Genomic DNA, 13,256 nt, shown 5'->3' with positions numbered 1-13,256 from the left:
ATCAGGTGAATTGTGCATCCAGAAGTGTGGATGTAAACAGAAGTCAAAAAACAAAAACAGAATAATCTGCCTTGATCAGAGAATTAAAGTCCATCTTCTCAAGGAAAAAAAAGAGATGTGTTCTGTACCTAAATTTTGAAGAGATGTGTTCTGTACCTAAATTAATGTAATCCCTCCCAAAATATAGATGGGGTATGAATGAGCAAATCATGTAAATGCTACTGTTGTATAATGGGGTATAGAAAGATAATTTAGTCCATAGTACATTATGGTAGATGAATATTGTACTCAATTACAGTATTTATATAGAATGTTCCTCTAAAAGAGTAGAGCATTTCAAAGAAGAAAAATATTTTATGGACCAAATTCTGCTCTAACTCCAATGAAAATCATATTTCTTACTAGAAATGTTTGTTTTCCAAGTTATATACATTTATTGTTTAAATCTTTACAAAGATCTAGATCCATAAAGCACAGACTTAGGTTGACCTACAAAACTCCTGCTCACTTGGACTATAAAGTCATTCTCAGTCTCTGTCTCTGGCTCGCTGCATATTTAGTACATAATGAAACAGCTTTAACAGGACTGAAAGCAGCCCACATCAGAATATCCCATAGTCGAGTAATTAGGAAACTCACTTGGGAAATGAGAAACCCCTGTTCAAATCCCTTCTCCATCAGGAAGAGGGGGGAATCGAACGAGGTCTCCCACATCCGAAGTGAGCTCCCTAACTCTGGGCAAAAAGGTAGCCAGGTGGATGAAGAGGCCTCACATATGTTTTGTGCGGAGTGACGCATGTGTCACTCAGGTACCTAAGTATGGACTTGTGGGAGTTATGGGCTATGTGCACTTAAGATACACAGTCAGGAACCTCTGGAGTCAGGTGCCTATCTCCCTAAGAGCAGTGAGGCTTAGGAAACTCCCTCTGTTTGGCATCTAATATTGGCTACCTTACCTGGTGTCTTGTCTAGCATGCCAGCTTTTATAGATCCCATTCTTCGGTGCCTGTCTCTCCCTCTGCATGGTATAGGGTGCCTAGGCCCCTATCTCAGGATTTGTAGATTTCAGTGATTTTCAAGGCAGCTAGAAGTTAGGCATTGCAACGCTTAAGTCCATTTATGGATCCAGGCCAAATTATTGAAATTCTTGTTTCAAACTAATTTTTTTTAAAATTGTGTGTACACACACACACTATGAAATATATTTTTGACTTTTTAAATTCTGCCTTAAAACAAGAATGTCAAGAGTTTAGATTTATATTATATATGGTAGAAATACCATAGCAGTTATTTGCCCTTTTGACAAACGCAAGCCTGATACAATAAATAATTTCACCTTAAAACTGTGATTTAATGAAGGTGGGTTTCTGAAAATTGAGGATACATTTAGTGAATATTTAGTTATGTGTACAAGAACTTTCCTAAGATTCCACTGACTGTAGGTTTACACCAGTTTGCCTCTTGCAGTAGTAAGTAGAAATCTCAAATACTTGTTTCCTAATTCAAGTTGATACAGTACACACTGGTTTAACCTTTAAAACAAACCCTTTCTGAGTGGTAAAATGGAAAAGAGATAAAAGGGGGTGGGAGAGAGGGAGAAAAACACCAAACCTCCCCCCAAAATAGGAAGGACCCCCCCCCCCAAAAAAATATTCAAAACTGAAAGTTTTTTTCTTGAAAATTTCTGTGAACATTTTCAGACAAAAAAGGTTTTCCCTTACAAAACCTATAGAACAAAAATTACATCAAACTGACACCTTTCACCATTTTATTTTCCATTTTTTGACCAGCTCTAACTAGAACCATGACAACAGAATTTACACCTGAAGGAAACAGTTGCAGTCTTTACAATGATGTTTTGGCCACTACTACTTGATTCTCTTAGAGCAGCTGGGAAAACCTACCCTTAAACTGCAAATTCTGACAAGTGGGGGACACACCATCTATCAAGAGAGCAGCAAACCCTTTGCTACCTCATCCACATTTATTCCCCAATCTACCAGTATTACTCCCATCTCATTTGTATTACCCCAGAGTAGGAAATACATACATGAGTCCTCAACCAGACATCTGAGTTTAAGGCATGACTTCAGTGGGGCTCCACGTGGGCCCAAGGATCTGCCCATGTGCATCACATTGCAGAATTGGGGCTTGCATCACTGGAATCAGTGGGAGGTTTTCCAATAATTTCAACAGGAGTTGGACCACAAACTCAGAGGACAAGCTGAGGCCACAAATTTTTTTTTCCCTATTAAGGGCCTGACCCTGCAGCCCGTATCACATGAGCATCCCAGTGAAGTCACTAAGACTACTCCATGGAACAAGGACTGTAGGATCACCAAAAAGAACAACAATTCCCCCATTGTGGGGGAAAAAAGTGACTTTGGATCCTAAAGGGGCCTGCTCAACCTTTTTAAGTTTTAGACAACTGTGCTGAATTTGAGGTCCTGAATTTTTTTTGCAGTCAGAGTTATGCAGAGTTACCATTCATTTTGTTTGTCCTATAAATAGGCCCAGATCTTTACAGTGCTGCATTGCATTCCTTCCACCTGTTTATTCAAAAACTGTGGTAAATAATCCGTTCTGCTTAAAATCCTCTGACACTTGCTTGGAGTGTCGTATTTTGGCAGACAGTGCTTCAAAGATATCATTCTGATCCACTGCTGTAGCAACCCTGTAAATTAATTCTTCCAAGGATTCCAAGCCTCTCAGTCCAAGATTAACTCCACAGCCTGCCAGAAAGTGGATAAAATAAAAAGGCATTTAGAAATGGTGATTAAGGTCACAGTGAAATATTTGCCAATTAGCACATGAAGTAGAGTTGTTGATCTCCTTTGCTTTAAGCAATCAAAATCAAGCATCTTATAGGTTTCACCACTAGAAATATTGATTTAAACTTGATTATATATACTCTGTTGGCAACCTTGATCCAGCAAAGTGCTTAAAGTTGAGAAGATATTTAAGTAGGTGTTTATGTATTTTACTGGATTGGGACCTGTATTGTCTGTCAGAGACTGGCGGATGGAAGAGATGTCTGTGGCTTCTACTGGGGACAGGGTTGGGGAACCTGGGGGCTTTCCCTGCCCCATTTGCCAGGCAGCGGCAGCCGGGGGGCTCCCAATTGATGGGGGGCCCAGGCCCAGTAGGGGGGCCAAGTAGCTATTCTGCCACTGCCAATGATATGGCAAAGAGTTTATTTGCCCCTTTGATAGAGGGTATGTCTATTTGTCAGAATTCACAATTTAGAGATATGGTAAATTCTCCGCTGATCTCAAATGATCAACTATCAGCAGCAGTCATACTATATTTATAAAGATACAGATCTTGCCTCCATGATTCATGCCTCAAGATTAGACTACACAGTGCATTGTACATGGGGCTATATTTTAAAGCCACTGGGAAAGGAGTGAAAATTTGTAGTAATATCTGACTCTTGCCCATTTGTAATCATTCACACTTACTTCTATAGCAGAGCTAAAGACAGAGCTAGCTTGTTTGAGGCTACATGTAGGCCATAAAACAAGTTTACTACATCATTGTTTAATTTAATTCCAGTTTAAGATCATTCAATGTTGTTGCAAGATCCATTTAAGCTTTCTAGATCCCTTAGTTTTTATTCAAATTTAGTTGTAGGAATGCTAGGATGTCCAATAAATTAATTTTAGTTTGTATCTTTTGCATACAAAGACAAACAAACAATCTCAAATACTGACGCTGAACTAGGATTCAAATGGACCTTACTGATAAGTCTGTTTCAATTTTCATATTTCTAACCAGAAGCAATCTTGTACATAGTTTGCATGATCAATCTGTTAACACAACATACACGGAATCCTGCATGGTTGGAATCGCAGTCATATGGAAAACCAACTGAAGATACAGCTGGATCACTTCTTAACTGATTCTCTGTTGCTCTAGTTATAACAGACTCCAAGCAGCCGCGTAGCCAGGTGGAGGGAACGGGGAGCGATCCAAAAAAAAAAAAAAAAAGGCGGCACCACCCACTGTGGTGCTTTTACTCACCCAGCAGGCCCTCACTCGCTCCGGGTGTCTTCGGCAGCACCGCAGGTCCCGCCGCCGAAGACCCAGAGCGAGTGAAGGTCCCGCTGCAGAGGCGCCGAAGACGACCCGGGGCGCCACCAGGTGAGTAAAAGTGCCACAGCAGGTGGTGCCTATTGATTTTTTTGGATCGCTTTCCCCCCCGTTCCCTCAACTGGGGAAAATTTAAAAGGCGCCAAGACATTCACTTGTGCTCAGTGCGGGAACGGCCGCTGCCCCCGTAGCTACGCCACAGGTCAAGGCTGGGGAGGAGCAACAGTGATTTTTTCATAGCTTCCTAGATCAGAAGCCCAGAAGGGACTACTGTGATAATCTAGTCCCCTCTCCTGTATATATATCACAGGCTATAAAATTTCCCTGAATTAACTCCTGTTTGAGCATATCTTTTAGAAAGATACCCAATCCTGATTGTAAAACTGCCAGTGATTAGAGAATCCACCCCAACCCTTGGGAAACTGTTCCAATGGTTAATTACCCTCACTATTACCTTGTGGGAAACTATCTGACCTTGATTGGCTTGTTACTTCAGCTAACTGAGATACCGTGTGACTGTTCTAAAGTCCGTATAATTCTACTTCATAGGAGCACCCAGATTGCTCAATCACGGACATTGAATAATACTGGTAAATTGTCTCATTTTGTGTACACAGGATGTTTTTCTCCTTTCTCTCTTCTATTGTGGTGTTATGCCTACAAATCTGTAATGTAATTTCCAACTCACCAGTGTCAAAATTCAGCACTCTGGCAGCTTCTCCTTCCACAGTGACCACTACATTGTCCCCCTCAATGAAGGCTGCTGTAACTCTCCTATGAGAAAGCATGATCTCAAAGAGTCTTCTACTACACTGGACATGATGTAGAGTCAATTCATTCACCCTGGGTTCAATATCCATCTTGTAGGCATTGAAAGATTGGTGGAATATGTTCTTCATTATCTAAATGAAACAGTGACTAGTGAAAGGTAACAATCTTAATTGCAAACCCCACATTTGCGCCAACAAACATCTGTGCATGCATATTAGGCAGTTCTGCATCTACACAGACACACAACGTTGGGTGATCATAGGCTAAGAGAGAGATTAACATCTTGCACTTGGCAAGCAAAAAGATGGGAGTGAAGAGTGAGCTGAAGAAAATTAGTGATGTCTCTTAGGGCCCCCTCCCTGAATGCAGCAAAAACTTATGCACATGCTTAATTTTACACATGAATAAGGCTACCTCTGGAGGTCATGGAAGTCACAGAATCAGTGACTTCCAGAGACCTCCCTGACATTCTCTGCTTCAGCCCCAGGGGCACCAGGATTCTGGCGCTGGCAGCCAGCAGGGACCTTGCAGAGTTCCAGGGACAGGCAGCCCTCTGCAAGGTTCCTCAGGGTTCCAACAACGGGTGATAGCCTTGCACAGAGGGAGGGGAACGCCTCCGGTGAACGGCTGGGGGTGTCCCGTTTTCTCTTTGGGAAACTTGGTCACCCTGCAGCTCCCAGCTGCCGAGGGCAGAGGGGGAACCTGACAGTTCCCAGCCACCACGGTGGCAGGGGAAAACAGAGTCGCAGCAGCAATAGTCACAGAATTATAGGTTATGGCTTCCATCGATTTTTGTTTATTGCCCAAGACCCATCCATGACTTTTACTAAAAATAACCATGACAAAATCTTAGCCTTACACATGAATAGTCCAAATGACTTCAAAAAAGTTAAGAACATGGGGAAGAGTTTGCAGGTTGGGGTCCCCTGAGGTTCCTCAGGGAAGGGACTGCATCATTTTTGCTTCTGTACAACTTTTAGCACAATGGGTTCTGATTAGGCCTTTAGGCACTCCTGTAATAAACATGCAGTAATAATAAACTACTAAAAATGGAACAGGAATGTGATTACCAGCCCCTTTAGAAAGGAGGATGGAGTTGAATATTAACTACAAAAATGAAAACAAATGAAGCTTTCACTGTGAAGGCTTTAAAACTGGGGTTAGAGAATTAGTTAATTAGTTAGTTACAGAGAAGAAATCAAGGAGATGGAGCATAAGTAATAAAATCATTTCAATTGTTTATGACTATTAATCACAAGCACTCTTTCTTCATCAAAGAGCCATCACTAGCAGCAATCTTCACTCCTGGTCAATGCTATCCTTAGTTTCTTTACACTGATAACCATACAAACAACCCCCATGCATGACACTGTTCTTTTACTTCTAAGATCTAAATGTGTCTCTTAAAAGAAAGCAAAATGCTGTGTTCAAAGAATGTTCTATGTCCTGTGTTCAAACAATGATTTGATTTGGGCTTGCTTGTTTAAACCATTTGCTATGTAAGGAATTGGATATCAGAAGAAGCTTTGCTTACTTTTTGCAAATATCGGATGCTAAATCCAGGTTCCCACAGGTTGCATGGCAATATATGGTTATTACTAAAATGAGTGTGGGTGTGGGGAAATCCAGGAAATCTCGTGATATGGAATAATATCACTGCACTTTCCCCTGAAACTGAATTATCTTCAGTTACATGTACACACTTGAATCAAAAGAATCAATTCACTTGTAAGAGGCTTTCCCCCCTCCACCCCAACCTCCAACACACACAAACGGGTGATCATCAGCTGGCTTTTCTAAACAAACCAATTTCTTAGCACAAAAATTATGACTCAGGAAAAAATGAATAGCAAGAAAATAGGCCATAATTTTATAAGCAAAATGAAGCCATGACTAGAACACAAAAGGCAAGGAAGCTACAGAACTGTTGTTGTTGACTACAGGGGGGAAAAAAAGGAATACTAACACCAGAAAATCGCATCACAATGCTTTACACTTACATAGCACTTTCCATCAATAGCTGGGCCTGATCCTTTATCAGTAATACCAACACTAGTTTTGTCATGGATTTCAGTAGGAGCAGGGTAAGTCCCAACCCTATAAACCCTTATTCATGTAAAGTAATCCTTATTCATATTAATAGTTCCATTGAAGTCAATGAGACACTACTCCCATAAGTAAACCTTACTTATGTTTGTCAAAGTTGAAGGGTGCAGCCCTAACCAATCCTAACACCACTCCTATAGAATACAAGTCATGGGTGTGCTTCAGCAAAGCACTTAAGAATGCGCTTAAGTTCCTTTCAAGTCTGTTAAAGCATGTGCTCAAGTGATTTGGTTCAAGGCCATGAATCCCATTTTGCGACAGCTGAGATGCTGGGATTAAGTGACATGGCCAAGGCTATGCAGCAAGTCCACAGCAGAGTTGATAATATAACTCCAGAGTTCCTGGCTCTAAATCAGCCAGTCAGCACTCAGTTTCCCTCAAGTTCTGAATCACACTTGTTTTGCTAAGCAGCTGTCAGAATGATAGGGATTCTTTACGGCTAGGGAGATGGTCCTTTTTCCTATTGGATAGAAATGTCTATAGTTTGCTCACAGAACTGGCAAAACCATAGAGAAAATTTATATTTTTAGTGGATTTCTGTAAAATGAAAGGAATTGGCCATTTCAGCTGATATTTTTACTAATAAAAGTCCCTGTCTCCTCCACCAAGAAATATAGCTGATTTTCCATGTAATGGGGGGAAAAGACTGCTAACTTTTCTCTTTGGGCTTCACCTCAACTTTAGGTTCTATCTTGTTTTTGGGGGTTTATTGATTTCCTAATGGATTATTGTTCCAGCTAGTGTGTAGCAGTGAAGTATATCAACCTGTTAGAGTGCCTGATGTTTCTTGAAGCTGCATTTTTGCATAGTTATTTAGTAACTTCAAACTCACTCACTTGCCGTGGGAAACCAGACATCCCTTCCCCCCTCTTGAACCTCATGATTCTTCCCTTTTCTTTCTTCTGTTATTCAGCCTGGCTATAAAGAGTCAACTACCTTATTGTCCGACTTAACTGTGGTCCCTTCACAAAGGATATAGCCACACTGGAAAAAACAACCACCAACCTCCAGTAGTGAATCTCAGAGCTCGGGCCTACGGACTTGGGGTCACAGTTCAGCACTAAAAATAGCCAGGTAGACGTTCCATCGCAAGCCGAAACTTGGGTTCTAAAGCCTGGGAAGTATGGTGGGCTTCCAAGCCTGCATGCCAGCCTGAGCACAGCATCTACATGGCTATTTTTAGCATCGTGACATGAGACTCAGTCTGTAGACCCAGGCTCTGAAACTCACTGCTACGGGGTTTTTTTTTTGTTTCGTTTCTTGTAGTGTAGAGGTACCCAAAGATGAGCTCCCCAGTTCACTTCATCATAGCATCTGCCAGTGGATAAATGCTGGGAGTCTTATCCTTAGTAAGGGTCATTTATACCCAAGCTCCTTAAACCTGGACTGTGCAATTGTGACAGAGTGTGTATAGAATCATAGGATATCAGGGTTGGAAGGGACCTCAGGAGGTCATCTAGTCCAACCCCCTGCTCAAAGCAGGGCCAATCCCCAACTAAATCATCCCAGCCAGGGCTTTGTCAAGCCTGACCTTAAAAACCTCTAAGGAAGGAGATTCCACCACCTCCCTAGGTAACGCATTCCAGTGTTTCACCACCCTCCTAGTGAAAAAGTTTTTCCTAATATCCAACCTAAACCTCCCCCACTGCAACTTGAGACCATTACTCCTTGTCCTGTCCTCTTCTACCACTGAGAACAGTCTAGCCTAAGGCTCACTCACCACTCTCTGCACTTGGCAAGTGTCACCACTAGGACAAACTGAGGAGATAATTGTTTAAGGACCAGATGATTAACCAAACAACAAGATGATTCAGCTTAAGGAGGGCCAGAGAAACTGAGGATCTCAGGCAGGTAAGAGTCCCTCACCATCCCCCATGTCTAAGAGAAGGTAAAAGCCTGGGGATCAAGGACTTGGGGCAAGTCTACACTACAAAAGACTCAACCTAAGTTATGTTGACATACAGCCACCACAATAATAAAATTGCTTTTGCATATCCACACTACGGTGGCCTGCATCCTCACCAGGAGCTCTTGCGCTGATTTAACTGTCAGTGTGGAGCATCGTGGAATGGCTTCTGAAAGGCAGCAACAGGTGATGTAAGCAACAAAGTGTCTGCACTGATACCGCGTTGACCTAACTGGACCGACCTAAGCACTATGCCTCTTGCAGAGGTGGAGTTAAGTCAGTGTAGTGGGCAAATTACATGGGGAGGGGAGAGCTACATTTTAGTGTAGATGCTTACAGAGTTAGGTCGACAAAAGGCAGCTTACGTTGACCTAACTCTTTAGTGTAGACCAGGCCTCAGATAGCACAATGGAAATAAAGAACATGGTGTTGAACTTGCCGGAGGCGTGCGTAAGGACTGTGTGCAGCAAGGAATCCAGGGAGAGGGAGCCCTGCCCTGTGACAGCAACATTACATTTATTTTTAAAATGGGTTAACACAGTAGAACCTTCTCCTTTCAAATACTTTTGAGATAACATTATGGGTATCAGAGAGCTCTGTTAATAATTTTCTAGATGAATGTGATTACAGTACTAGAAAATTGTGAGCTGTTAACAGTACCCTCATTATCTGGGCTGGTCTTTTAACTGGCTGCCTCATTTTCAAGCTATTGCAGTATCCTAATTTCCATGCGACCGATAAAGGGGGAGGATTTTAGATTTTTAGCTGCATCATCAAACCTGCAGACCAGCTTTGTGGAGGCATGGAGTGGGGCAGGAAAACACTGCACTTCATTTAAACAAAACAAAGCAGAAACCCCCTACTCCTTCATTGTAATTAGAAGAAAAAGTGAAAAATTCTCCAATAAAGTTAAAAGGGACCTACAAATATTACGTGCATTGAAGAGAAGTAGAACACCTGGATTTGTGGTACTTATTTTGCTTGGTTGGTTCCCCTCCCCCTCAGCAAGAGAACATGAAATGTATTTTGTTTGGCAGCACTACAGCTGGAAAATGAACAGCAGCTGTATTTCAGGTTGGATGAGGTCTTCCATTCCTTCTCCTTGCCCAGTTGTCAGTTTCTCATTACTTTTTGAAGTTTTCCCCTCTCTGGCTTAAGTTTCGTTAAATAATTAAAAATGAATTGAAGCAGAGGGACTAGATCCTGGATCTCCCCCTTGAGTGCTCAAAGCACTAGGTCACAGCATTATTCTCAAGCTTGTGAGCTCCCTCTGGCTCAGAGAATTTATTATGATTTTATCCACAGTGGAATGGCTGCAACAGAAGAGGTACTACCTCATCAGAATATCCCACAGGCCACTGGTTAGAGCACTCACTTGAGAGATGGCAGATCCCAGTTCAAATCCCTTTCCCCTCCCTAGTGGAGTGGGGGATCTGAACCAGCAGTCTCCCACATCCCAAGTGGGTATCTTAGCCTGCAGGCTAAGAATAATGAGGGAGCTTATTCTGTCCCCAAGCTTCTTGCTAAAATAGCATAGGTGCCTAACACCAAGAGAGGGTGGGTAGCTTTGAGAACCCCAAGCAGAGGGAGAGGCCTCCCTGTATCCAGACATATAGGCACCTATCTCTGAGAGGTGAGGCAGAGCTTAGCACCAACACCTCACCTTGGCATCTCCCATTGGCTAGCATAGGTTTGGAGCAGCATAGCATGGTGGCTCTTGTGAATCTCTCCCCATGAATTGGATAATGAGAGGAGCTTAGGCACCTTACCCAGGCTGTGTGAATCCCAGTGATTTTCTAGGCATGGTGATGCTCCCAGTAACCATGCCCAAGTTTCTTTGTGAATCTAGCCCCCTGCCTTCACACACACAGAACCAGATGAAAATCAGGCAACAACCCAAACGTCAATTATGTACAAACCAATAGAAAGATTATGAATGAGTAGCAGATACCAGGCACAGGGGGTATGATTTTGCATTTATCTTTAAGTGTAGAGCATGTTTGCTTTCAACATACCTATCACTAAGAAAACAAATATATTTTATTAAAGTACAGTGAATTGTCTGCATTTATCTAAAAATCAAGAAAAGGGCATAAAAGTAATTCCCTTAGGGAGCCAATTTATTTCCTTAACTTGTTTTTCTTAAGCATGCTAGTACTGATCCTGTAATGTGCTAACTACCCACAGCTTCCATTGACTACAAAAGGAGCCCTGTAATCTGATCCTGGAGCAGAGTCAGAATTTCTTGCCTTGTCCCTGTCCTTAGTTATTATGATGGGATGAACCAACCTACTTTCCAGATTTCAACAGCCCAGTAGGTAGTGCAGAGTAGGATTGAAAAGTAGGTTGGGATTTGGATTAGGTTAGTTTAATTGTTTCCCTTCCAAAGTGATACACTGGCTCACAGAGAGAAAGCTAAAATCTGCACTCAAAAATGCTTAAATGTAAGACAGACTCATTCTTAACTTTTTTAATTTGACAAACATAATGAATAAATTACTCAACTCCCTGGTTAATGTCCTCCATCTGAGCTCAATGCAGAATGGTAAATAGACATGCATATCTGGAGATTTATGGTCTGTCCTTGCCAATAGATAAAGAGCAGAAGTTACTGGTTAAATGCAGACAAAACTTTTGTTCTTTCAAGGGCTCACTTGAGATTTAGGATGGTTGTTGCAGATTTGTTGCCTCTGTAATATATATTAATTGTGAAACTGCTTATCTGAGGACTTCCTCTATAGTATAAATTCCATTGGCCAACCCCCAAGTTCTTTAAATAAAGAAACCAAGGCTTTTTTTTTTGTGGGGGGGGGGGGAGGGGCACAAAGGACAAGTGGAATTTTAAAGATCTAAGGCTCTGTGATTTTTTTAATAAGATTACCAGTACTTTTCTTTGGCTGTTTAACTTTTCCAGAAGCACTGTATATCGAAGGCCATAGGCTCCAGTCTTGGCCCTTAGTCTGGCCACTTTGCACAGCTCAAACAAAACAAAGCAGCCCTAAAGGGAAACCTTTACTCTATGTAGAGGGCAGAGGGAGGGAGGCCAAGGTCATGGCTAGAATAAGATGGGGACAGAGCTGGAGTGCATTGCACTCTTCCCAGTACTGTTTGTGGGACCGCTGCTGCCAGTGTAACACAGAACAACAGCCTGACCACCTGCCCTTTGAAAATCAAAATGTCTTAACTTGGGCATCCAAAAATTCAGGAACCCATAGTCACTAGCCACATTTGAAAATTAGGCGGGTATATAAAGCTTGTGTGTTCAGAACCTCAGCTCCTGATTCAGCTGTCAATCAGGAGCTTTCCTCATTACCCCAGTCCTTTCCCGTGAGAACCTGGAAGCTTTAGCCAAGAATTTACTATTTCCCTGGTAGTTTTTAATAGAGCCTGTTCACATACCGGATTATTTGCATACAGAGATTGATGCTGCTTGCTGGACTGCTGATCACCAATTCCTTGGATAATTAAGATGTCCAGAAGAATCTCTGGTGCCAGAATGCTAAAATTATTGAAACTGCGCTTAAATTGTTTCATTTTGGGGGAAGAGGAAAGGGTGTTCATGCAGTGGGTAACATTACCTGTTAAGCTATTGAAGCTATGTGGTCACATGGTTGGCTTTATAGTAGAGAGTTTAGAGTGGCACAGAGTAATACCCATCCTTATGTGCCATTCCGTCCAAGATGCATGCCTAACTGATCTCATTGTTTCCTTCTCCTAATCTCATTTGTGTCTTCTTTCATGTGTCCTAGTATGCCCAGAACTCCTTTCCGAGCCTGTTCTGACAAGCGTCCAGCCTTGTCTCCTTAAAACACACTTCTTCCTTGAAGTCTATAAACCCTCGTCTTCTCCATAAAGAAGCATTATTAAAAAAAACTGAACAAAAGATAATTACTCTACACCATGGTAAATAAGCCAAAATGGTCAGACTTCCTGGCATTCTGATTTTTAGTAAATATGAAGATTAAAGAATAGAGAGTAATTGTATTCCTAAAGGTTCACGTGTTTCAGGGCATGGACAAAATTGTCATATGACCAGTGTTTATGAAAACTAGTATGTATCACTCTTATCAATATGTACCACTCAAATGAGATTAAAAACACACGTAATTTCTAAGGCTAAAATTAGCTCTGACTTCCTATACTCATAATTCATGGTTAATTAATAGTTCTATCATCAACATTGGTATTTTAACAATTGTCATAGAAAAGCAATTATCTTAGAAAATGGTGGTATCAAAACAGACAACTTATAACAATAAGCTAACTAGTCACAGTATTCAGCCCAAAACATTGTTAGGGGGCTTATTCCTTCACCCATTTACTTCCCTGGTCCTTCTTGCATGAACAGAGAGCAACAATACCCGAAGTCCAAAGGTGCAAA

General features: G+C 41.7%; 1 protein-coding gene across 2 annotated transcripts in view; it reads right to left on the bottom strand.

Moving 5' to 3' along the window:
- Nucleotides 1-1,754: 1,754 nt before the first annotated feature.
- The window catches only part of LOC125620842 (uncharacterized), a 34,594-nt gene continuing 23,092 nt past the window's right edge, over nucleotides 1,755-13,256 (bottom strand). For both annotated transcript variants that reach the window (XM_048817037.2, XM_048817036.2), the window contains 2 exons: nucleotides 4,781-4,994; nucleotides 1,755-2,732 (listed from right to left, as the gene is read on the bottom strand). In XM_048817037.2, the coding sequence (XP_048672994.1) occupies nucleotides 2,554-2,732; nucleotides 4,781-4,994 (393 nt within the window). In that variant the 3' untranslated portion in view covers nucleotides 1,755-2,553. The remainder of the gene's footprint in view (nucleotides 2,733-4,780; nucleotides 4,995-13,256) is intronic.

This window comes from Caretta caretta, chromosome 12 (genome assembly GCF_965140235.1).
Source record: "Caretta caretta isolate rCarCar2 chromosome 12, rCarCar1.hap1, whole genome shotgun sequence".
NCBI lineage: Eukaryota > Metazoa > Chordata > Testudines > Cheloniidae > Caretta > Caretta caretta.
Note: the sequence above shows the minus strand (reverse complement) of the source record. Positions and strands in the feature narration are given on the sequence as shown.